Raw genomic sequence first — 26846 nt, 5'->3', positions numbered from 1 at the left:
TCAATGGTCCATCAAGCCTCCTGGTATGCCAATACAGGCGGTGAGTTTCCTTGTTGGCTAAAATGGGGTAAAAGCCAATGACTTACCGTAAAAATGTGCCAACCTCATTCCCTGTCAGGTTCCTACACATCCTCTCACCAACTTGACAACTGAGTAACATCGGCCAGGATGGACCTTGCTTCTGGACCAAACCCTGCTGAATGGACAGGGAAATTGGGCAAGTGCTTCTCCCTCATGATCCACACTCGTCAACAAGCAACTTCCTGTCATTGTTCCAGCTGGATAATCCCATACCGCACCACCAATTCCTCCACTCCTAATTTCTCCCAGATTGGGATTGGTCAGCATGGAAAGCAACACCCACATTATGAGATCAGAGTGAGAGACACGGGGCGGGGGTAGGGAACAGAACATCTGATTATTTTCCCTGTTGAACATTAGTTAGTGGTTAATTAGTGGTAGTGTGACAGTACAGATTGCATCAAATAAAAGATGGTAAGACAAAGGGATTCTCCTGACCATCTTGAGGATTAACGAGGAGAAAGATCCCTTCAGGCTGCTAAAGGGCGAACCCCTCAGACGTTAAGGTGGCCTGGTTGTTTGCTCTGAATTAATTAGGTCTTTGGCTTTAACAGAAAATGGCGGAGAGCCTGGAGCAGAACATTGCGGCTGAGTTCACCACATTGCACCAATTCCTCAATGATGAAGAGGAGCTGATGAAAGGGAAGCTGAAGGAGGATGTAGAGAGACTGACCAGGCTACTCAGGGAGAACCTGCAAAGAATTACTGAGAAGCGGGCATCCATTGAATGCACCATCCTCGAAATTCAGCAAAGGCTCAATGTCCAGGAGACAGCCTTCCTCACGGTAAGAAGCTCTGTTGGCAGAGTCTTCCCAGACAGCAATGTCTACCACAGCTCCTTCAAAGTTGCGAGGTCACAATTCTGGAACAAATTAGCATTATGTAACAATGCTATCCCCCTTACCCAACAGCACTGTGTAATTAATCCCGAACTGCACTATGTAATTAATCCCTAAAAAACTGTGTAATCAGCCCCGTAAGAGCACTGTGTAATTATCCCCTAACAGCACTGTGTAATTATCCCCTAATAAATCTATATAATTATCCCCTAACAGATCTGTATAATTATCCCCTGACAGATCTATATAATTATCCCTTAACAGATCTGTATAAATATCCCCTAACAGCACTGTGTAATTACTCCCGAACAGATCTGTGAAACAACCCTTAACAACACTGTACAATTATCCCCTAACAGCACTGTGTAATTATCACCGAATAGCACTGTGTAATTATCCCCTAACAGATCTGTATAATTATCCCCAAACAGCACTGTGTAATTATCCGCTAACAGCACTGTGTAATTATCACCTAACAGTACTGTGTAATTATCCCCTAACAGATCTGTATAATTATCCCCTAACAGCACTGTGTAATTATCCCCTAACAGCACTGTGTAATTATTCCCTAACAGATCTGTACAATTATCCCCTAACAGATCTGTATAATTAACCCCTAACAGCATTGTGTAATTAACCCCTAACAGCACTGTGTAATTATCCCCTAACACACTGTGTAATTATCCCCCAACAGCATTGTGTAATTATCCACTAACAACACTGTGTAATTACCCCCTAACAGCACTGTGTAATTATTCCCTAACAACAGTGTAATTATCCCCCAACAGCATTGTGTAATTATCCCCTAACAGCACTGTGTAATTATCCCCTAACAACACTGTGTAATTACCCACTAACAGCACTGTGTAATTATCCCCGAACAACACTGTGTAATTATCCCCCAACAGCATTGTGTAATTATCCCCTAACAGCACTGTGTAATTATCCCCTAACAGCACTGTTTAATTACCCCCTAACAGCTCTGTGTAATTAGCCCCTAACAGCACTGTGTAATTATCCCTAGCAGATCTGTGTAATTATCCCCCAACAGCACTGTGTAATTATCCCTAGCAGATCTGTATAATTACCCCCTAACAGCACTGTATAATTACCCCCGAACAGCACTGTGTAATTATCCCCCAACAGCACTGTGTAATTACCCCTAGCAGATCTGTGTAATTATCCCCTAACAGCTCTGTAATTATCCCCTAACAGCACTGTCTAATTATCCCCTAACAGCTCTGTGTAATTATCCCTAGCAGATCTGTGTAATTACCCCGTAACAGCTCTGTGTAATTATCCCCGAACTGCACTGTGTAATTAACCCCTAACAGCACTGTCTAATTATCCCCTAACAGCTCTGTGTAATTACCTTCGAACAGCACTGTGTAATTATCCCCTAACAGCTCTGTAATTAACCCCTAATAGCACTGTGTAATTATCCCCAGCAGATCTGTATACTTACCCCCTAACAGCACTGTGTAAGTATCCCTAGCAGATCTGTATAATTACCCCCAAACAGCACTGTGTAATTATCCCTAGCAGATCTGTGTAAGTATCCCCTAAGAGCTCTATAATTAACCCCTAACAGCAGTGTAATTATCCCCTACAGCACTAATTATCCCCTAACAGCTCTGTGTAATTATCCCCTAACAACAGTGTTACTATACCCAAACAGCACTGTGTAATTACCCCCGAATAGCACTGTGTAATTACCCCCGAATAGCACTGTTTAATTATCCCCTAACAGCACTGTGTAATTAACCCCTAACAGCACTGTGTAATCATCCCCTAACAGCACTGTGTAATCATCCCCTAACAGCTCTGTGTAATTATCCCTAGCAGATCTGTGTAATTATCCCCCAACAGCACTGTGTAATTATCCCTAGCAGATCTGTGTAATTATCCCCTAACAGCTCTGTAATTAACCCCTAACAGCACTGTCTAATTATCCCCTAACAGCTCTGTGTAATTATCCCTAGCAGATCTGTGTAATTACCCCGTAACAGCTCTGTGTAATTATCCCCTAACAACACTGTGTAATTATCCCCTAACAGCACTGTGTAATTATCCCCTAACAGCTCTGTGTAATTATCCCTAGCAGATCTGTATAATTACCCCCAAACAGCACTGTGTAATTATCCCCTAACAGCACTGTCTAATTATCCCCTAACAGCTCTGTGTAATTATCCCCTAACAGCACTGTCTAATTATCCCCTAACAGCTGTGTGTAATTATCCCCTAACAGCTCTGTAATTAATCCCTAACGGCACTGTGTAATTATCCCTAGCAGATCTGTATAATTAGCCCCGAACAGCACTGTGTAATTATCCCTAGCAGATCTGTGTGATTATCCCCTAACAGCTCTGTAATTAACCCCTAACAACAGTGTAATTATCCCCTAACAGCACTGTGTAATTAACCCCTAACAGCACTGTGTAATTATCCCTAGCAGATCTGTATAATTACCCCCGAACAGCACTGTGTAATTATCCCGCCTAACAACAGTGTAATTACCCCTAACAGTGTTGTTTAATTACATTTATGTCGCCCCTTTCATTGTCTCTGACCATCTACTACACCCCACAGCCACTGAAGTGAAGACATTCCTATAAACAAGGGACTTTAGGAGCCATTTTGTGCACAGCAAGCTCCCATAAATAGCAGTGACACTGTGACCAAAAAATTGTGATGATTTTGTGATGTTGACTGAGAGCTAAATATTCACCAGGATACCAAGAATATCCCTCCTGCTTTTCATTGAAATAATCCCATCGCACAGTTTACAAACACTTTAGAGAGCAAATCGAGGCCCTTCAACCAACTTGTCCATTCTGAGCAGAAATTCTAAATTAATCTAGTCCCATTTGCCAGCACTTGGCCCATATACCTCTCAACCCTTCCTACTCATATACCTATTCAGGTACCTTTTAAATGTTGTCATTGTACCCACCTCCACCACCTTCTCTGGCAGCTCATTCCATACATGCATCACCCTCTGTGTGAAAAAGCTGCGCCTTAGATCTTTTAAATCTTTCTCCTCTCATCTTAGACCTGTGTCCTCTAGGTCTGGACTCTCCAACCCTATGGAATAGGCCTATTCACCCTATCCCTGCCCCTCATGATTTTGTAAACTTCCATAAGCCTCCCCAGCCTTCGACACTCTGGGCAAAATAGCTTCAACCTATTCAGCCTCTCCCTTTAGCGCAAACGGTCCAACTCTGGCAAAATCCTTCTAAATCTTTTCTGAACCCACTCACGTTCAATAACATCTTTCCTGCAGCAGCGAGGCCAGAATTGAACACGATGCATTCTCTGCCAGTGCAGCAATCCCTCGATGTTACACTGAAGGGCAGTCTGAATCTTTGAGTTTAAATATTTGAAGTGAAAGTGGGACCTTGCCATTGCAAGAAAATGTGATCAACTAGATACACAGTGCTACCCAATTGAATCACTTATATTTGAATTAGCAGTCTCCCCAGGGAGCTCTGTTCTTGCTGCTCTCTGTTCTTCTTTGAATAGCTTACTAAGCTGTGACCAACCTCAGGGCTATCAGCTAGTGCTGCGACACTGCTTGTGATTCATCTGATTGATAGAATATCGTTTGCAGTTTTGAATAACTCCTAGTGTATCTGTGACTTTCTCCACTCTAAATGGTTAACTTTCCTTTATTCTTTCCCCTGCTTTCCACCTGAAGGATGTTAAATCTCTCATTGAAAGGTATGTGCCATTTCTCAAAAAGCTGCTTTGTTTTATCATGTTGTAGTATTTCATTACCACTCGATATTACCGTTAGTGAGCGTTGTTTGGCATCGGTTCTTCTCATTGAGCTCCCAACCGGCACCATGCTATGCCGGTACTGACAAAGAACACAACGGCAATGATTAGAGAATGGGTCATTGAGTTGATGTGATAAATTGAAGGGAAAATCCAGAATGATGCAAGGGATCTGAAGCAGCCTGTGGAGTCTGTAGCTGGGACTCAATGTTGAAAATGACATGACTAGTTAGTTTCACTAGTGCAGTGCAGTGGCTTAAGGCTAGCCTTACTACTAGAGATGACTGGGCTTGGTCAACCTCATAGAGGCATAAAGTTTTTAGACAGTGGGAAAAGGACCTTCAGCCCATGATATCTACACTGCCCATCAAGCACCTATCAAATGTAATTCCATTTCCCAATACTTAGTGCATAGCCTTTCAAATGCTATCAAAATACTTATAAATGTGTTGAGAATTCCTGTCTTAACCACCCTGTTAGGCAATGAGTTCCAGATACCAATAACCCTCTGGGTGGCTTTATTTCGCCTCCAACCCTCTGAGCATCCTGCTCGCCACTTTCAAACTGTGTCCCTCAATGGTTGACTCCCTGCTAAGGAGAAACATTTCCTCCTATCTATCCTATCCATGTCCCACAAAACTTTGTACGCCTCAATCAGTGCCCCCTCCCCTTCAGCCTCTTCTGCTTGAAGGAAAACAACCCCAGCCTATCTAGTGCTCCCTTCATAGCTGAATTGCTCCAGCCCAGGCTGGTGAATCTCCTCTGCACCCGTTCTGGTAGACTCACATCCTTACTACAGTGTGTGACCAGAAATGCGCACAGTAGTCCAGCCATGGCCTAACTAATCATACATGCAGCTCCATCATAACCTCCCTGCTCTTGTACTCATTAATAAAGTCAAGTATTCTGTATACCTTCTTCATTGCCAAAGTCCCTCTGATCCTCTGTACTTCCATTCAATGGGCAAGTCCCTCGCCTTCAGTTCTCCCAGAATGCATCACCTCACACTTGTCAGGATTAAATTCCATTTGCCACTGTCCAGCCTGTACATATTGTCCTTCACATTAAGTCTTACTCCTCACACAACTAATTTTTGACTTGCCTCTGAGTTTACTGATAATACCACTACCTCTATATATGCTGTAATCCTGAGGTGGATATCTGCTTCCTGACTCTTACACGTAGAAATTTAGTGGAAGAAGAAAACTGTTTAAATTCTCAAATAAAAACAAACAAATAAAAAATTGTATTCCTTCCAAGGTCCTACGTGAAGTTTAAGAAACCAGCTGAGGTGCCTCTTAACCTGCTCCTTGGCGAATTTGGTGGACCCCTACAGCTCATCGTGTGGAGACGGATGTTAAGTGTCATCACGCCAGGTAACACCATCTTTATCTGCCGCAGGGAGCGGATAACTTCATTCTCTGCTCGTTCTTAATGACATGAGATGGACAGCAATGGCTGTCAGCGGGATTACATGATTCCCATCAAGACACGGCTGTCTGCTGGTGTTGACTGAACCAAGCCACAACTGGGGGCTAGAGTGAAAACAGGACCTTCCAGGAAAGGAATGATAAGGTCAGGGCAGCACCCTGGAGAGGGCTGGGAGAGAGGCAGAGAATGAAAGCTTCAGCTCGATGCCCTTTTAAACAGAACAGGAAGATTCTGAAAACGGGCAGCCAATAGTAGAATCAAAGAAATGTGAGGTGGATAGGAGGCAAGAAGGGAGCTAAAGAAAAAAGTAAACAAAGGAAAGACTGGCATGTATGCGACATCTTTCCAAACCATTAGACCATAAGAGATACAAACAGGAGTAGGCTATTCAGCCCCTCGAGCCTAATCCATCATTCAATAGGATTATGACTGATCAACATTCGTCACATCACTTTCCTACCCTTTTCCCATAATCCTCGACTTGCCAATGGATCAGGAATCCCCTGACTGATCAAGAATAAAACAGACTCAAGGACTCTGTCTCCCACAGCTCCCTGCGGCAAGGAGTTCCAAAGGGTCTCAGCACTCTGAGAGAAGAAATTCCTCGTCATCTCAGTATTAAATTGACACCCAAAAGAACTGCGGATGCTGTAAATCAGGAACAAAAACAAAGTCGCTGGAAAAGCTCAGCAGTTTTGTGAAGGAGAAAACAGAGTTAACGTTTCATGTCCAATTCTGAGGAAGAGTCACTGGACCCGAAGCATTAACTCTATTTTCTCCTTCACAGATGCTGCCAGACCTGCTGAGCTTTTTCAGCAACGTTGTCTTTGTTGTTAAATTGACAACCCATTATTCTGAAACTATGCACTCTGGTTCTAGACTCTCCCATGAGGGGAACCATTCTCTAAGCACTAACCCTGTCATACCAATTAAGAATCCTATCCGGTTCAATATTTGAACGTCAGACAGCACTTTAGGTAGGAAAGACAACAACCACTTTTCACATTGGAATTCTCCCAAACAGCCACACAATAATGCTGAAATTGTCACTTGTCATATGTAACCTGACTATCACCAAGAAAAGTGAGTCAGGTTGCCTAAACGTCTTTGTTATACCCTCATCAGGACAAATACAAGAATGCCAAATTTCAAACAATCCACAACAATTTATGCCATAGCGGAAAAGGCTGCTGATTGGTTGCGAAGTCAACAATGATTAGTTGAGACTTTGCCAAGAAAACAAAAGACTATCGGCTACCCACATTCCCTGAGTAATTCAAAAATAACACAAGGCCTGAACATAGATAACAAAGTGTGAACCTGGATGAACACAGCAGGCCAAGCAGCATCTCAGGAGTTGCGCTCCTGAGATGCTGCTTGGCCTGCTGTGTTCATCCAGCTTCACACTTTGTTATCTTGGATTCTCCAGCATCTGCAGTTCCCATTATCTCTGATCACAAGGCCTGAACATATTCTGTTTGTTTGAAGAGAACAGATTCTTGTCTTTGAATGTATGTCACATCCAGTAAGTGTAAATAAGCCACAATATAAGCTTGGTTAATCACCTCAAATTGGTCGTCAGTGTAGCTACTTGGGATTGGTCGTATGTACTGCCGAAGTGAAGGAACGATGATATATTTCCAAAACAGGACAGTGAGTGGCTTGGAGGCGATCTTGCAGGGTGTCCTGTTCCCATCTATCTGCTTCCCTTATCCTTCCAGATGGAAGTAGTCATAACTTGGAAGGTGGTGTCGAAAGATCTTTAGTGAATTCCTTCAATGAATCTCATAGACATTTGATTTGATTTGAATCATAGAATCCCTCCAGTGTGGAAACAGGCCATTCGGCCCAGCAAGTCCATATTGACGGTCTGAAGGGCATCCCGCCCAGACTCACCCACCTACCCTATCCCTGTGTGTCCCATTGGTTAATTCACCAAGCCTGCACATCCCTGGACACTATGGGCAATTTAGCCTGGCCAATCCACCCAACCTGCACACCTTTAGACTGTGGGAGGAAATCAGAGCACCTGGAGGAAATCCACACAAACATGGGGAGAATGTGCAAACTCATCATGGATTTGATTTATTGTTGTCTCATGTGCCTAAGTACAGTGAAAAGATTTGTTTTATGAACAGTGCAGGCATATCATAGCAAACAAGGATATGCAAATCGTGGGGTGCTTAGACAGACCAAAGCATACAAGGTTACAGCTGCACAGGAGAGGCACATGGCAAGGTCAATATTGATTGGAAATTACAGGAAAGAAATGTTTTTTGAACAGCAGCACAGTGTCTAAGTGGTTAGCACAGCTGCCTCACAGCACCAGGGACTTGGCTTCAATTCTACCCTCAGGCTGTGTGGAGTTTTCACATTCTCCCCATATCTGCGTGGGTTTCCTCTGGGTGCCCTGGTTTCCTCCCACAGTCCAAAGATGTGCAGGCTAAATTGCCATCACGCCCAGGGATGTTTAGGTAAGGTGGGTTAGACATGGGAAATATAGGGGTGGGGGAATGGGTCTGGGTGGGGTGCTCTTCCAATGGGCAGTGTGGACTTGTTGGGCCGAATGGCCTGTTTCCATACTGTAGGGATACTATGAACCTGCTGGTAGGTGTGTTCAAGCTTCTGTATCTTGTGCTTGACAGAAGAAGTTAGATGAGAGCATTACGGGGTTGGGAGGGGTTTTTTTGGTGATGTTGGCAGGCTTTCCATGGAAGGAGAAGTTTAAACAGAGTCCATGGACAAGAAGTTGGTTTCTGCGATGGCCTAGACTGAGTTCTTACTGTAGTTTCTTACAGTCCCAGGCAGAGTGGTGGAGATAGCGGATGCTTGCAGATGTGGTGCCAAACGGGAGGATTGCTTTGACGAGGTTGCTGTCAATCTTCTTGAGTGTTCTTGGGGGCTGCACTTATCCAGGCGAGTGGGGCGTAAGATAACAAAGCGTGAAGCTGGATGAACACAGCGGGCCAAGCAGCATTTGAGGAGCACAAAAGCTGACGTTTCAGGCCTAGACCCTTCATCAGAGAGCTATTCCATCACACTCCTGACTTTTGTGCGTTGTAGATGGTGGACAGGCTTTGGGGAGTCAGGAGGTGGGCTCCATTGGTGGTTAAATAAAAGACGAAAGTGTTAAAGTGGACATGGAATAAAAGAAGACTGGGTTAAAAATTTGTTTTAAAGTTTTTTTAAAAAAATAGACGGACTGGGTTGAAAGTTCACCACCATCCCCCCCAACCCACACCCCATCTGGTGGCTCGGTATGGGGGAAGTTTGAGTGGAAAAGCTGGGGAGATGTTGCACTGGCAGTAACGCTTATCTGTTATGTGTTCCCCTCCCGTCCCACTCAGTCCCGGCCGCCCTGACCCTGGAGCCGAACACCGCCCACCCCGAGCTGCTGATCTCCGAAGACCTGAGGAGCGTCAGGCTGAGCGACACTTGGCAGGAGCTGCCCGACAACCCGGAGCGTTTCGACGACTGCGTGAGCGTGCTGTCCGCCCAGGGCTTCGAGTCCGGCCGCCACTACTGGCAGGTCGAGGTGGGCAACAAGACCATGTGGGACGTAGGCCTGGCCAAGGAGTCGGTCAACCGGAAGGGCAACATCATCCTGTCCCCGGAGGACGGCTTCTGGACCATCTGGCTGCGGAACGGCAACGAATACGAGGCGCTGTCCACGCCGTCTTCCTTCCTGTCGCTCCGGTCCAAGCCCAAGACCATAGGGGTCTTCCTAGACTACGAGAAGGGCCAGGTCTCCTTCTACAATGCCGAAGACATGTCCGTCATCTACACCTTCACTGACACGTTCAAAGAGAAACTCTTCCCGTATTTCAGCCCCGGAGAGAGCGACGGGGGCAAAAATGCTGAGCCCCTCACCCTCTGTGTGCTCCGGTTATAGGACTGCCCCCGCTGGAGGGATGGTTGGGGGGGGGGTGACGGTGCAAAATAAATATATATATATATATTATACACCCCCTACTTGGACCGTTCGGAAACCGCTACTTCTTTTTTCTTAACCTCCAACCTTTTCCCCTCAGCGTGTACTGAAGCCCTGCTGAAGGGGAGCAAGTTTCTCCCTCTGTCCCAAATAACTTTGTACACCTCAATACTATTGCCGTGCAAAGACTCCTGTTTTTTTTGATAAGGTGTCGGGCTCTGTCTCTGCAAATATTAAGGGCCAGCACTGAGTGTACAACTGAACCCCTCACCCCCCTCCCTCCCACCCCACCAAACCCTTTGTCTTTTCCAGACTGGCATCTCGTCTCATTCCCCTCCCTCTTTCCTCCCCTCACCTCCCAATTCCTTCACATCGACCGTTTTGGGCTGGAGATGTTGGCCCGAGCCTTTCCTGACTTTTCTTTTGCAACGAGACAATCGTCTGAGCCTCGACTGAATTTACATAGCGGCCTGCCCTACGGGATGACTTAGTTGCACTAAGCGCCTCTTCGCTCCTCCCTCCCTCAGCTTTTCCAGCTGCAACCCCCCACCCCACGCCGCCCCGGAGGCTCTGATCCTTCCCGGTTCCCCTGTCTCCCCCGCCCCCCCCCCCCCCATGCCAGGATGGACTGTGTGTCCACCTCTGATCTGTACTCCCGTTTTCCCCTTAGCTTGACCCAGTGCCCTTCCGCTTCCCTCACTGGGTTCAATCAGGCACCAAGAGTTGGAGCTTGGGTGGGGAGCCTGGAAAACTGACGCGGACCGGTCCTCGCCGGCATTGGATGGAGTCAAAAGCGGCATTTCTCACGCCGTCAGGGGCGATGATTTCGCGGGCGGATCACCGCCGGATCTAAGCCCCGCCGCCGGGGTAGGAAGGAGGGGCTGGGGTTTGTTTTATTTTTGTTTGGAGTGTGTGGGTTTGGGATGGGGGAGACAGGAGGGGTGCAAATAGGCTCACCTACCAGGTGGGTTTTGTTTTTGGTGGGGTGGGGGGGGTGCTGGAGCGCAGGAGGGTGTATTTTTGTACCCATTTCCGCGTGCACACGGGAGCCTGGGGGTGTCCTGGTGAAAGTCAATAATATTACAGAGTGAGATTGGCAAGGGAGCAATAATGACTTATTTATCACATTCAATGTGACAGAGCAAATCCTTTATTTGCAAATCAGAAGGTCTTTCTCACAAACTGACAATTCCACGATGTCAGGAACTCCTATTTTCCTTTGGTTCTGTATTTAATGATCGCTTCTGGTGATGAATGATGAATGTTTTTCTGTTTCGAGTCTTACAATGTTGCGAAATCCGAAATCTCTCTCTCTCTCTCTGCCTCTGCTCCCACCCCGGTTAACAGCGCAAAGTCGCCCATCAGAATTCTCTCCCACAGGAAACGCCTCCCGGTGCATTCCATTTGAAACCCTCACACGCCCAGTCTCGCCCTCGAAAAATCTCCTCCCGACTGCTAACCCTTTGCATCTTTCGGCAGAACCCAGCGCCCCCAGGTCCTGGAAATGTGAGGCCCCAGTTGCCGGACAGTTCCTGCTGATCTTCCACCCCTACCCCCGCCACACTCAGCAGTTCCCACTCTTCCGGTTGCCTCGTCCAGCAAAGAGCCTGTCGTTTGGAGCCGGGACCGGTTCACCGTTTCTGACCTAACAGTGCGTTTGGAACTGGGGGCTCTGTGATTTAAATTGCTGCGATTTAGATTGTCACACAAACCTCAGGACACTTCCGGTACCCACTTGTGCAGAGAAGGTAGTTGCTCGCTTCCTTTCAATTTCAAAAATATGCTTTACTTTCATTCATATAAAGTCCTGCGGGGAAAGGAGAGGGTAGATCTTGTCGGGTTGTTCCCTGAGCAGACTGTCAAAGTCTTTTGGCAGAATGTCTCATCACCAGAACTTTCCAAGGTGAGGAGGGCACTAGCTGTGAGATCCTTCACTTACACCCAGTTGACCTGTGCCATCTCATGCTGCCCTCAAAAAGCGTCCCAAGCTGGTCCGTGACATGGGAATCTGCCCTCTACAGTCTGTTCCCCAGGACGCACACTGAGACAAATATTGCCTGTGCCTGGAGGACCAACAGTGCAGTTTAGGGCTCTCTGGTCTGCCCGAAACGTGTTGGTCTTCCAGAGTGAGGAGCTGACCCCAACTGAAAGTTGCAGACTGGCACATTCCAAGGTCTGGGGGCTACGTGTGAAGCTGGTCACTTGCTGCTGAAATGAGTTCAAGGCACCCCCTGCCCCTCAAATTGAGCACAACAAGTCCCATGGGCTGTCAATTGTTAATGTCTTAATATCTAGTTTAGTGAAGTTGACTGAGACTTCAATATAGTCCAAGATGTTGGGGAGAAGTCCCCTTTAATCTACTGCCTTTGCACCCATCTGAGAGAGAGAGAGAAAGTAAGTGAGGGTCTACAGCTTGTGTGAAAGCAGGCATCAGCAACAAAGCTGCACTGTGCCTATCGGGCATGGATGCCAGTGCCAGTTTGGAACTGGAGTGGCACCCATTTGGCTCCATGCAGTACCCATTCAAACAGCTCACAACTGAGCTGTGACTAAGTCATCGATTCACTTTAAGTCCAGAGTCTGGGAGAGCACAGGTCCTGCCCTTTGTGTGACGAAAAGCAAAACACATTTTGCTCCTAGGTCTAATTTTAAATCCTAGCTCCTGCACCAGTATCTCTGTGTCTGTCCTACTGTTTGACATTCACTGGATCACCCTTCAACTTTCTACATACTCAAAGGAATATAAGCCGTGTATTGCAGCCTGGTATCGTAACATAAGCATTGAAGATATATATATATATATATATTTCTAAATTTAAACTAAAGCAGACTTTAATTGTTTATTAATGACCATAACCGCCTTGAAATCACTTTAGCGATGTTGCTGTTGGATTACTGAGCTTCTAATACTGTTAACCCATTGAAAATAAAACAAATCATGTCTGTTTAAATAACCCAGAGGGGGGAAAAAAGATATCATTCATCCGTTAATATCATCAACGTTTAGCTTTTGTTTTAACTACATCAAGTGATGTGACAATCCAGGGTATGGTAATTTCATGGTTACACCAGTAATCCAGATGACTAATGCTGGGGAATGTGAAAAAGGGAATTTGGATTCACTTTCTTTTTAACAAAATGTCTGATGGTAAATTGGCCATGTCAGCAAAAATGCTGCTGAAAAGAACCCAGCTGCATCACCACAGTGGAAGGAATGCTTGCAGTTCCCATGCCCAGTATTACATGGGTCTCCAGTCCCATACAGTACTGAAGGTCAGTTGCTCTTTGGAGTAACTCAGAAAGTCACTCCTAAATTGGGGCAAAGAACAGAGGTGAGTGCCAACTGGACAAAGGGAAGGTGGGTTGGGCAGTCAAACTGCAAGCATTTCCCACACCCTCAGAATAAAACATTCAAAGGGGTAAAACAACATTAACTTCCCATTTTCCCCACCTTACTCTTCAACCACTTTGGTGAAGTTACTGTAGAGCTCAGTGTTATGAGTGGATTGTCATCCCTAAGGGCAACCCTCCAACCACAGGCAAATGTTCTGTTTGGGGTTCCACAAAAATGACAGCAAAACGGAGACGCTGCAGAAATTACCAAACAGAAATCTGTCCTGGGTCTTCCCAGACCCTCATGTTTCCAGATTTCTTCTCCAATACTGCCTGGCTGAAGAAGTGGAAAAGTAATCTTATCCCTGTTTAGGGAAACTGTGAATTCACTCTTTGTGTAAATGCTCAAAATGTCACCTAAGCTAGCCAAGAGAACTCATCTTGGTGCAGTAGTGGTGTCGCTACCTCTGGACCAGGAGGCCTGTGTTCAAGTCCCACTTGCTCCCCAAGCTGTGCATCATAACATCTCTGATGTGGAGGTGTCAGTACTGCACTGGGGCAGATAAAGTCAAAAATTACATTACAGGTTATATTCCAACAGGTTTATTTGAAATCACAAGCTTTTGCTTGTAGTGCAGTCCCTTTGTCAGGTGCAGTGAGAGGAGAGCACACAGACACAGAGTTTATAGGCAGAGAGATCAAAGGATCATACAACTGATTTGAGTGAAGTGAACAAATCTAAATTAGCTGGCTGACTGCCTCCTGTTGAATCTTTAACTATTCATACATTCCAGAAATTGCGGAAACAGGGTATGGAGAACTTTGTTAGTTTCAATTGATTAAGATGCTAATTCCTGAACCAGTTTCAAGTCAGCCCTGAGATAGTTAAAGGTTTCATCAGTGTCTGCCTAACTTTCCAAACTTCAAATAGGTAGAGCGATAAGAATATACAACAGGTGATGTTTCAGGTCAGCCATTGAATTGTAGGTGTGAAGCTTTGTTGAGAATCTGTCTCAGAGTTTTAACCTGCATTCAGGCTGGCTTTGTTCCAAAAGCAGGAATTTATGAAATACCACCCTGACTGACTGTGACAACAAGGTGTGTGTTTCTAGAACAAAATAGAATGTGTCTGCAAATTCACAAATATCTTGGGTGAAGTGGCTGACCCTATAGGTCAGTGTGTGTGTGTGTGTGTGTGTGTGTGTGTGTGTGTGTGTGTGTGTGTGTGTGTGTGTGTGTGTGTGTTTGTGAAAGTATGTGTGCAAGCATGTGTGAGAGTGTTTGTGCGAGAGAGAAGGTAATAAATAATCCAAAACTGTACTGGGAGGGAACATTCCTGTCTGGCAATTGTTGTGCATTCATCATGGTGTCCTTTCATCCATTGTCATAGTGTCTGCATGGTTTTGCCAATATACCATACCTTGGGCCATCCTTGCCTACAGTGTATGAGATAGACAACATTGGCCAAGTCTCATGAATATCTGCTGTGTACTTGGTGGGTGGTGTTGCCACGTGTGATAGAAGTGTCCATATTGATGATCTGCCATGTCTTACAGACATTGCCATGGCAGGGTCGTGTGGTGTTGTGATCGATGTTGGCCTGAAGGCTAGGTAGTTTGCTGTGAATAATAGTCTGTTTAAGGTTTGGTGGTTGTTTGAAGGCAAGAAGTGGAGGTTTAGGGATGATCTTGGCAAGATGCTCATTGTCATTGATGACACGTTGGAGGTTGTGAAGAACACGGTGTAGTTTCTCCACTCTGGGGAAGTTCTGGACAAAGTAGCGTGCTCTATCAGTCGTATCCTGTATCTGTCTTCTGAGGAGGTTATTGTGGTTTCTCGCTGTGGCACATTGGAACTGGCAATCGATAAGTTGAGCATCATATCCTGTTCTGATGAGGGTGTCCATCATATTCCTGCTCATCTGAGCAGGTCCTGTATATGCGTAGGGCTTGTCTGTAGGGGATGGCTTCTTTCATGTTTAGGGTAGAAGCTGTAGAAGTGCAGCTTTGTGAGGTTATCTATAGGCTTGTGATAGAGGTGTCCATCCTTGATGGAGATGCATGTGCCCAAGAATGAGATTGATTCTGAAGAGTAGTCCATGGTATGTCTGATGGTGGGATGAAACTTGTTGATATCACTATATAGTTGTTTCAGTGATTCCACACCATGAGTCCAAAGGAAGAAAATCTATCTGGTGTTACAGCATTAGTCAGAGGTTCTGTGCAGCAAAGAAATCTTGCTTAAACTTGTGCCTGAAAATGTTGGCATATTGGGGTACAAATGTGGTCCCCGTGGCTGTATGTGCCTGGCTGAAGAGCTGGTTGTCGAAGGTGAAGACGTTGTGGTTGAGGATGAAGTGGATGAGTTGTATGATGGTGCCTGGAAATTGGCAGATGGCGGTATTGAGTACTGAGGCTGTTGCAGCGATGCCATCATGGTAGGGGATGCTGGTGTGCAGTGCCAAAATGTCCATTGTGATGAAGAATGTTCCTGGTGCAAGTGGTCTGTCGGTGCTGCGTTTCTGTGAGAAATCTGTAGTGCCACGAGAGAAGCTCGGGTTTCCCTGTACAATGGATTTCAAGATGCCCTCGACATAGCCAGACAGGCTCTCACACAGGGTCCCATTGCCTGATACGGTGGGATGTCCAGGTGTTTTGGCTTTGTGTCTCTTCGGAAGGCGTAGAGGCCCCCAATGTGAGGAGTACGCAGGATTCAATGGGAGGCAGTCAGTCAGCCATTTTAGGTTTGTTCACTCCACTCACACCATTTGTATGATCCTCCGATCTCTCTGCCCTTCATCTCTCTGCCTATAAACTTTGTGTCTGTGTAGTCTCCTCTCACTGCATGTGACAAAGGGGCTGCGTTCCAAAAGCTTGTGATTTCAAATGAACCTATTGGACTTTGACCTTGTATCGTGAGATTTTTGATAACAGCTCTGATGTAGGCTGACAGGTGCCAACAAGTGAACATCTTCCCCCTCGCTGCCCACCCTTCTCCCTGTGATGGATCCTGATGACCTGTGAAATTTAATGCCGACTATCTGACATATTGCTGTGAATGTATTAATTTTACTCATTAGCACTATCTTGGAAACAATAGTGTCTGGGGTGAGGAATATTCCTCTGTGAGTCATATTAGGCAGTGTTTGCCTGAGAATAGTGCAGTGAGAATGCAGCAAATGAAAGTGTGTATTGGACCATTTCTTGTTGACGGGTTCGGTATATGGCAGTGTGTCACAGTGAGGGCTGTAGTCTGTCACAGCGCTTATCATGAGGAATGTTACCACACTTTGCAATGGTTAGGATAAGAGGTCATAAGATATGGAAGCAGGAGTAGACCATTTAGCACAAGAAGTCTATCCTGCTATTCAATAAGGACTTAACTTCAATTTCCTGTCTGTTGCCCATAATCCTTAACACTTTAGCTAATCAAAAATCTAACCCAAGTCTTGAACATACTCAGTACCCCTCAGGTTCTACTACTCTCTATCTGAGAAAATTCCACTGAGAGAAGAAATTTGTCTTCATTCCCATCTTTAATGGGAAAGCCCTTATTTTTAATCTGTCCCCTGAGTAGTTCCAGAATCACCCATCTGAAGTTCAATTCTCTCTGTCCTCAGACTTGTACACATTTTAGTAAAGCTAATCTCTCAATCTTCTAAACTTCAATGAATATCAGCCTGACCTGCTCAACCTTGTATCATAAGACAACCCCCTTCATCCCAGTTAAGCTTTAAAGAAGTCAATTAGGTTCAGAATGTTAACTCTGTTTCTCTTTTTACTGATGCTGTCAGACATTATGAGTTTCTCCTGTACTTCCTGTTCTTTTTTTTAATCTCCGGAAATCAGTCCAGTGAACCTTCTCTGAGTTACACCGCCCGCTCCATCAAGTCCCCATGCAGCAGGTGTACAGTTCTCTTTAATGAGCTAACCAAACTGTACACAGGACTCTAGATATAATCTCACCAATGGCTTGTACAGTTGTAGCAAGACTTCCCTGTTTACATTCCATCCCCTCTGCAATAAAGGCCAACGTTCCATTTGCTTTCCTAGATACTTGCTGTACTTGCATGCTGAACTTATTGTGATTCAAGTATAAGGACACCCAGGTCACTCTTGCATTGCAATGTCTTCACACTCTCTGAATTTAAAGAATATTCAGCTTTTCTATTCTTCCGGTCAAAATGTTCAACGTCAAAATTTCCCACATTATATACCATCTGCCAAACATTTGCCCACTGACTTCATCCTGTATATGCCTGCTGCAGACCCCCATCTCCTCCTTGCAACTTGTTTTCTGACCTATCTATGGATCATCCTGAAATTTGACTGCAATGCAATTGGTCCCTTCATCCAAGTCATTAATATAAATTGTGAACAGTTGGGGTTTTGGAACCTGTCCCCTTGGCACTCCACAATTTACATTTTGCCAACGTGAAAATGATCCGTTGATCCCAATTCTGTTTTCTGCTGGCAAACCAATACTCCTTGCATGCTATTATTTTGTCGACAGGACAATGAGTGGTTATCTTCTGTAATGATCTTTTTTATGGAACTCCATCGAATACCTTTGCAAATCTAAATACACTAACACCTGTGGGTTCCCCTTATCCACATTGCTTGTTTCAGCTTCAAAGAACGCTAATAAATTTGTTAAACATGATTCCCCATTCTCAGAACCATGTGGACTCTGCCTGGTTGTACTATGATCTTCTGCGTGCTGTGCTACTCTCTGGGGATAACTCCCCTGCCCTTCTTTGAAAAATGCAAAATGTTCTAGCTTACATCCAGCCACTAAGACATAATGTCTCATCTGAATGTCGAATCCTCTGACAGCACAGGTTCCGTGTAAAAACAAAGGTTTCCATTTGATACGCTGTGGGCTGCGACTGGTCAGGAAAACTCACTTCAAATTTTCTGCTCAGTACATCCCATCGGCATAACATAGCTTTGTCTATTGACCCCCCTCAGGGCACAAGTTCAAACACACTAACACTGCAACGAAAACCTTGCCCAATCACAAGACAAAAGCACACACTCATGGCCTGCAATAGTAAAGGGAAATGCACAGGAGCAGACCATTCAGTCCAGCAGCTCAATGCTAGTCTATACGATACAAGCGAGTCTCCTCGCACATGAACCCTGACAGCACTTATGTTTTTATTTCATTGACTCTCGTGCGTTTATCCAGCTTCTCTTTACCATTTACCTCCATGTTTCACACTCTCAACTTTCTGTGTTGGATTCATTTGATATTTGCAGTGTCTACTCAGCGTATGCCCACAAGTGAAAAAAAAGTTCTCTGTGCTGACCCTGTCAAACTTTCCGTCAGCCCATTTAGCCTTCCAGAGGAAAGACCTGTCCACCCCCACCCAACCTGTCCATTTCCTGCTGGTTGCAACCCCTCAGTGTGTGTATCATTCTTGAAACATTTGATACAACTTCTCTAGGGTATCCTTTCTTCGGAAAGTTGATATCCTCTTGCACTTTAGGGGATCCAGGCCTCTAGAGGCCACCTCTATTATGGAGACCATCCATGCCAAGGGATCCGGGATTCTGCTGTCGAGAGCACCATCTATGTCCATCCTTTGGGGTACCTCAGGCTGAAAGAGTCACACTCAAAAGTCAGGTTCAACCTCAACAAGGGTTACCACACTTCTCAGATAAAAGCGTGGTGATGTGTGTGCTGGAAATCTGAGATAAAATCAGACAAATACTTAAGGAACTCTGCAGATCTGGCAGCATCTTTGGAGAGAGTTGCAATGGACTTGAGTCATTAGCTCAGTTTATCTCTCTCCACAGCTGCAGCCAGACCCATTGAATTTTTTTCCCTGTTTTTATTAACAAATTTCTTATTGTTTTTACACAGTTCCCCCTGTTCTATCAGTTTCTTTCTAGATACTTAAATACCTAATACTATATTATGCATTTAATAGCCAATATCTAATAGCCAGTATCTAACAATATCCAACAAAGTGTTTTCTAATACTCTATGCCCATTAATATCTAATAACCACTACTTTATATAACATTTTAAATATAATATATCTTGTATTTTATACCCAAGCCAAGAGAGGGTGACACTACTAAATCATCACCCATAGATATGAATGTGTCTGCACTGACAGAAGGTTCAAGAGTCAATGTGCCACTCTCTTCAGATGTTAGATTCTCTTTTGAGGTTTCATGTGGTTCTGGAGATGTTGTCAGTCCTTTATCTGCTCCAGGACCTACAAGAGGACTAGAGAAATGCTGATGTGTTGTGTCTTCAACCAACTACCTATTGCTTTGGTATGGGACTCACTTGGTTCATCCGGGCCCACAAGGGTGTTACCACTGCTGCCTTCCAGGGGTCATGGGTCCCACACCATCCCTCCCCTCTCTCTCCCCTAGGGAGCTGTCCTGCTCTTTATTTATTATACGACAATCATAGTTCTTTTCTGTTCCCTAACACTGTGAGATTGCTTCTCTTGCAGGTAGACTGGTTTGTGATGCAGTAGCGACACCAACTAATCAGTTCAGTTCCCTCAGCGTGAGGTTAACATAGAACATAGAAAAGTACAGCACACTACAGGCCCTTTGGCCCACGATGTTGTGCCGTGGATTAATCCTAATCCAAAAATAAAATAACCTAACCTACATTTCCCTCAATTCACTGCTGTCCATGCACATGTCCAACAGTCGCTTAAATGTTAATGAAGAGGATTTTACATCTCAACTGTGGCCCTTACTTGGTGACCCTCAGATTAAAACACCACCATAGGCTCTCTCTTGCTGTCTCTCTAATGAGAGAGCAGCTCTGTGGAATTATATTGACGTACATTTCAGTTTTCAAATAATAATCCTCTTGGCTCATAGTCAAGCTGCGCTCATCAGTTGGGCGCTGAGTCGAGTTTGCCCTTTCAGCTGGATCCCCAGCCACATGTTGATATTGGATATTTAAATACCCAATAATATTATATTATGCATCTAATATCTAATCTCTAACGTCTAATAGCCAGCATCTAACAATATGTAACAAAGTGTTATCTAATGCTCAATGTTACCCGCTCACCAGTTTGAGCCACTTTATTATCCTGCCTTACAGTGTTGCCAGTGCTGCGACCAACTCTATCTCATGGCCTTCTGATGGCAAGCCTGCTGGTCCCCATGGCTTCTTGCTGAGGTTTATTGACTTCCTGTCCCATTCAACAGGAGACTATCACCTCTCTCTGTTTTCTCCCATGGCGCCTCCAGTGAGGCATCATTGGACTGTGGAGTCAGTAACTGGGTACAGAAGGAAAATCCCTGGGGAAGGTCCGCTGCATGCCTTTGAGAGCCGCATATGCCTCAGATTTCCACTCCATGTGTCCAAGTTCAGCCCTCTAAGTACAAACGACGATGCATAAATTATGCCTGAATCACGTTAGGGAAGTGAAATAAAGATTGGGAAAGAAAGGCGGTATTGAAAGAGAGTAAGACAAAAGAGTTGGCAGTAAAAACAACCAATTTAATTGTTTAAAAGAAAACTCCAACATTAATCAAATTCTGAGGGAATGAGACTCTACACTTGGGAAAAAAAGAGAAGTTGTTTGGCAAACATTAGCACACATCACATCATTTCAGAAAAATAAAATCGCTGACTCCCATGTGCACCAATTGTAATTTTATTTAAATTTGTTTATTGGAGAATTTGTGAGTATGTACTGTAAGTTCAGTATTCTTGCTCCATTTCTGTTTCTAACAGTGACAGATTGATAAAGTCTGTGCAGGGAGATGCGTCAGATTTACAAGTTTAACTACACATGTGAGCCTTCATAAAAAGTTGCTGCTCAATTTACTCCCTAATAATGAAAAGTCCTGATGAACTCAGTTAGTATTAATCTGAAGCAATACCCAACGAGGACCAAATAAACAAAACTGACACAGACGATCAGGAAGAACCATTACCCCCACCCACACCCCCGTCACTTCTTCGAAATATTACCCAGGGGATCCTGAGTTTAAAGTCTCATCCATCGACAGCGACCTCCCTCAATAAAGGAGAGATTTGAAATGAATTGTCGTGGAAAGTTACACTTGATGCCCTGCCAGTGCAGTCAGACTTGGGAAAGCTCATTTAAAACATTGGTGAAACTTGACTTCAGGTTAAAGTTTCAAATGTGTTCAGGTACTAACCCCATAGAAAAGAGATTAATTCCTGATGACAACTGTGTGCTGATTGGTGGTATCACTCCAATCTGCAGCCTCACTGCCTATAATTACACAACACGCTAGACCGGTCAGTATGGAGAGATCGGTGGAGTGGGAGGGAGCGGTGGCAATTCGAACATAGCCCATCTATCCAGAAAGTAACGGGATGAGGAGATGCCAACACCGATTTTATCAGAAATTGGTCTATTCCTGATATTACTCCCCATTGGAATTAATATCAAGAGTGGTGTACAATCGATTTCCACTTCGACAGTGTGAACCTTCTGGCTGATTTTGGTGAATCCCATTGCCCTGACTTTGGGGAGGGGGTGTCAATCAGTCCTTGGCACAATCGGAGTGAAATGGGAGCTAGAAAACTGGCAATTGATAGGGACATGATGCAAAATGTACCAAACTTCCATTATCTGGAGACTGCCCCTTGTGCTATTTATGATGGCCCTTGATGGTACCACATTCCAAGGCTTCATGACACAAGTAAGACACCTTAACAGTGGCACGAACTCAGAAATCTGTGACTGAGTGTGGAGGAAGAGCAGGTAGAGTGTATGCCCTCTATCAGGAAGAAACAAACAGTCAGTAACATGACATCCCAGACTGTCTGCATGAGAATTGGAACAAGCTAAGCGCGAATCTCGTGAGCAAAGTTTGAGCAGAGTGGGCCTCAGCTGATTGGATTTTAGAAGAATGAGAGGTGATCTATTAAAACAGAAGATTCTAGGGGGCTTGAGAAGGTGCTCCGCCTCAAAAGGAAGTCTAGATCAGGGAACCGTTTCAAAACTGGTTGAGGAAGATACTCAGCAGACCATCTACATCATTATGTTAATTCTGCATTACTACAAATACCCACCTCTCTTCCTTAAAGCTTTATCCTGCCTGGTTGATGCTTTGTAACTACAAATTTGAAAAAAAGATACATTTTTAATGAAGTAGCTTCCAACTCACTGACCCTAATCATAGCCCTATTGCAGGGAAATCCACATCCAACAGCTTGCTCTGAGAAAACAGAGTGTGGGGCAGGATGAACACAGCAGGACAAGCAGCATCTCTTGGCCTGCTGTGTTCATCCAGCCCCACACTCTGTTATCTTGGATTCTCCAGCATCTGCAGTTCCCATTATCTCTGATCACAATTTTAGCCTGCTCTGAGAACTCTGCTTACATTTTTGCAGATGTGATAAATTCCTCCACAGCAGCTGAAATCCATAATGTCCTAAAACAATCGACAGCATTCAAAAGTGAACACCGGACAGTATTCTAAAAGGACCGGTCAATTTACCCAAACTCCCAGTGTTAATGTTTGAGCCTTCATAAAATTCCAGGATCAGGATCTTGTTCCTTATCTTCACCAAACCCTAATTAGTTCTTCCCTAGGGCATAGCTCTATCCATGTGCATATTATTACCAACAGAGGCAAAAAGACGACCCCTTCCCATCTTCAGCAAAGACGATAGGGAGGCCCCCATTTAAGATGTAAATAAGGAGGAATTTCTTCTCTCTGAGAATCACTTATTTTTGGAATTCACCAATAGAGAAGCGCGTTGATTGAATATATTGAATGCTGAGTTAGACAGATGTTTGATCTGCAAGAAAGGGTATCCATGATTACAAAAGCCAGCCAGGAAAATGGAGTTAAGGTAACAATCAGATCAGCCATGAGTTATTGAGAGGCAGCACAGTCTCGAGGGGCCCAATGGCATCCTCTTCCTCCTTTGTTGTAACATTCCTAGAATTCATTGCATGAAAGTTGTTGACCCATTTCTGTGGCCCACAGTAGTAGCCTATTTGCACATGGCAAGCTCTCACAGTCAGCAATCTGATAGTGACCATTTCTCAGTGATAGTAGTTGAGGGATTTTCTCAAAATAGTGGTTGAGGGATTTTCCCAAAGTAGTGGCTTGGGATCCATCTGAAAGGGCAAGCTTGATTCAGTGCCCCATCTGAAAGACATGGATGTCTGACAGTGTAGCAATTGCCCAGCCTCAACTTTATGCTCAGGTCTATGGGATGGGGAAGAGGTGAGAGTGTTACCCACTGAAAGATGTCTAGCAATTGCTTAAAACATTAGAAAAGCAAAAATGTTTCAACTGGTTCCTAAATATTTTTAAAACTTTACATCCTTGTACCTCCATGACAAGCTCTAAGCCGAATGAGATGATTGCTTGTTTACATGATCACCTGCCCATGAGTAAGAAAAAATGATTATTGTGAATTATGAACTTTCAGTGTTTATTAAGGTCAAATAAATCGAGGACTGGCTATTGTAAAACATGCACTAAATAATGAGATGAAAATTTGTGACTATTTTATGGTGCATTTTCTATCATTTATTGGAAACTGAAATATGAGTGGACATTGCAATTTACTGCAAAATGATTTCTGTGTGTTACTCAGTTTCGTTATTAATATCTATTTAGAAAAACATTACTGATATCTGTAACATATCTGTCACCATAAACATCTATGGTTTACCCAGGCGACATTATTAACATCCAAGGGGTGCACTGCTGATACCTATGTGTTATTCTGTTTGACTCATCTGACACAGTCATTGTTGGCGTTTGGCCCCATCTGTCAATCCGACAACTCATCAAGTTTAATTCTCTCAGTGTTTTTGTGTTAAATGACCTGACACTATCAAAATCCATGTGATACCCATTCAATCCATATTAAATCTTTGCGTCACCTAGATTGATATTATTAATAATTGTGGGTCACATGGTCTGACACAATTTATATCGAGTCTCTTCCTGTTGATATCAGTGTAATCTGTTATGACAATATGAATATTGCCCTATGCAATAAATGCTGGCCTAGCTAGTGATCCTCACCTGGACTGGCCGATCTGGTCATCACATGGACAATTCAAGTCAAATAGCCCCTCTCCAAGGAAGAGATCCCCTACGTATCACATTTGCAGGAGGAACATAACTCAGAGGAGGAGTGTGCTGGTCAGAGGAATGAAAACATCTTAAAATGAAGGGTTGGACCACTATTTATTTCAGGTTGTGGATCTTTTCATTAACATTCTGACACAGTTTCCGCAGGCTGCTGTGCTGTTCACGCCTCATTCATTGGGACTTATGAGAAGCAACCTGAAGCCCCTTGAATGGTTCGGTGTGTGCATGAAACTGTGTTTGCAGAGAGCTGATCCAATTCTCTGGCTATGCCAAGTGTGCGTGTGTGCGTGTGTGTGTGTGGAGTAATACTGTAAATCTCAGGTCTTGTTGGAGAATAAAAACTGTCATTTTGCAGAATATTTTGACCCGGCGTGTGTTCTACCTGGTCCACCGCCAATACTCCACTTGCGCAGGAGTTGGCCTTTTTCATTTTAATTCACTCATGGAATGTGGGCATCGCTGGCTGGGGCAGAACTTATTACCCATCCCTAGTTGCCCTTGAGAAGGTGGTGGTGAGCTGCCTTCTTGAACCTCTGTAGTCCATTGGCTGTATGTTGCCCCACAATGCCATCATGGAGGGAATTCCAGGATTTTGAGCCAGCGACACTAGAGGAACATTTCGAAGTCAGGGTGGTGAGTGAGTTGGAGGGGACATGCAAGCGGTGGTGTTCCCATATATCTGCTGCCCCTGTCCTTCAGGACAATTGAACCCTGGTAGATGCCGCCACGCAGCCTTGCTTAACATGTGGCAACAGGCAATCATCATTGCCTGCACAAGTTAATTTTTTTGTCTGTGTTTGAATGTAGACACCACAGCTTGTGGCCCGTGTAATTCCCCAAAGGAGCGGTTAAGAGTCAAGCCCATTACTGTGGGTCTGGAGTCACATATAGTGAGGACCAGGTCAGAACAGCAGATCTCCAGACCCTGTAGAACAATAGTGAGCCAGTTTTTACAACAATGAACATAGCTTATATGCTCACCATTAGGCTAATTTCTTTTACTGAATGCAAGCACCACCATTTGCCATGATGGGATTTGAATCCACATTCCTTGAATGTTATCATGGTGTTCTGGATTACTAATCCAGTGACATTACCATGCACTCCTGTGTGTTGCTGGTCAGGTTCCATTGAAATGTGGAGATACAATAACTGGCACTACCTTGCCACTATTGCTATCTTCCAACTGCACAGTTGGTGCGACGCATGATCTTTCCTTGCTGGTTCAGAGGAGGTTTCAGGGCATGCACATTTTGCCTGCCACCTTGGCCTGACCATGATGCCACGTGTGGCACCACTGGAAAATGTTTGTCCCTGCACTTAAGCTCCTATAAAGGGGATTACTCTGCCCATAAGATCCAATAAATTGTGAGGGGCATGGATAGGGTGAATAGTCAAGATCTCTTCCCCAGGGTAGGGGAGCCCAAAACTAGACAACACAGGCTTAAGTTGAGAGGGGAAAAATCTAAAAGAGACCTGAGGGGGAACTTGTTCATGGGTGGTGCGTGTAAGGAATGAAAAGCCAGAAGAAGTGGTGGAGTCTGGTACAATTACAACATTTAAAAGGCACCTGCATGGTATATGAATAGGAAAGGTTTTGAGGGATATGGGCCAAATGGGACAAGATTAATTTAGGATATCTGGATGGATGAGTTGGGCTGAAGGGTCTGTTTCTGTGCTGTACGTATCTATGACTCCTGATTGGAGGCATCGTAGGTGGTGTGCTTTGTGATATTTGTCATGGTGCCACATCTGACTCATCCTCTTTCTCCCTCAATTTTTTCACATCACGTCATCTTGTACACATGTCATGAGTAGATGTGTGACAGTGCTCAGTCTACTTACCATCAAGAGTTCCCATGTTGCTAACCCTCCTTGGAGTGGAGTTGAACAAAGGCTGGCAAAAAGAAGCTGAATGTCATCAGTCAACTTTAGCAACATTTTCACTGTATAAATTCCTCTTTTAACTTCACCATTGGTTTCAGGGCAACTTGCTGTACTACTACTGTGGTGAAATCTATATGAAATTAACCTTTAAAAAGACTAATTAGCAAACTGTGGTTCACTGTCTCAGGACACAAGGTTGGGCTTCTGTGTGTTGAAAAGTTCTGCCTCAGCCATGCTATCACTCCTTCACATGTGGGTCCCTGCAATTTCTTGACTTCTAACCATCTCAAGCAATAATACACAAGCATCAAGAATAGTTTACCTTTATATTCAAAGAGGTCTATCCCAAGACATTTCCATCATTGTGTTGGGATGAAGAATGATATCAATGGTTCCCTTATCTTCTGATGATGAATTCTAATACAGTAATATCTCTTCCAATGAGTTTGAGAGACTCAGCCGCCAAACTGTATATTTTGC

At 44.4% G+C, this 26846-nt stretch overlaps 2 protein-coding genes across 15 annotated transcripts in view; one reads left to right on the top strand and one right to left on the bottom strand.

Moving 5' to 3' along the window:
- LOC125446331 (zinc finger and BTB domain-containing protein 22-like) overlaps positions 1 to 7814 on the bottom strand; it is a 46455-nt gene extending 38641 nt beyond the window's left edge. Inside the window, exon 1 of the mRNA XM_059639423.1 lies at positions 7694 to 7814. The gene's annotated coding sequence lies outside the window, so the exon portion shown is untranslated. The remainder of the gene's footprint in view (positions 1 to 7693) is intronic.
- LOC125446329 (ras/Rap GTPase-activating protein SynGAP-like) overlaps positions 1 to 10313 on the top strand; it is a 746401-nt gene extending 736088 nt beyond the window's left edge. For 8 of the 14 annotated variants that reach the window (XM_059639419.1, XM_048519819.2, XM_059639420.1 and 5 more), the window contains 4 exons: positions 636 to 866; positions 4618 to 4640; positions 5958 to 6073; positions 9476 to 10312. In XM_059639419.1, the coding sequence (XP_059495402.1) occupies positions 636 to 866; positions 4618 to 4640; positions 5958 to 6073; positions 9476 to 10020 (915 nt within the window). In that variant the 3' untranslated portion in view covers positions 10021 to 10312. Of the gene's footprint in view, positions 1 to 635; positions 867 to 4617; positions 4641 to 5957; positions 6074 to 9475 lie in introns of all 14 variants that reach the window. The other 6 variants (XM_048519809.2, XM_048519810.2, XM_048519826.2 and 3 more) reach the window with 1 other exon arrangement.
- Positions 10314 to 26846: the final 16533 nt, after the last annotated feature.

This window comes from Stegostoma tigrinum, chromosome 34 (assembly GCF_030684315.1).
Source record: "Stegostoma tigrinum isolate sSteTig4 chromosome 34, sSteTig4.hap1, whole genome shotgun sequence".
NCBI lineage: Eukaryota > Metazoa > Chordata > Chondrichthyes > Orectolobiformes > Stegostomatidae > Stegostoma > Stegostoma tigrinum.
Note: the sequence above shows the minus strand (reverse complement) of the source record. Positions and strands in the feature narration are given on the sequence as shown.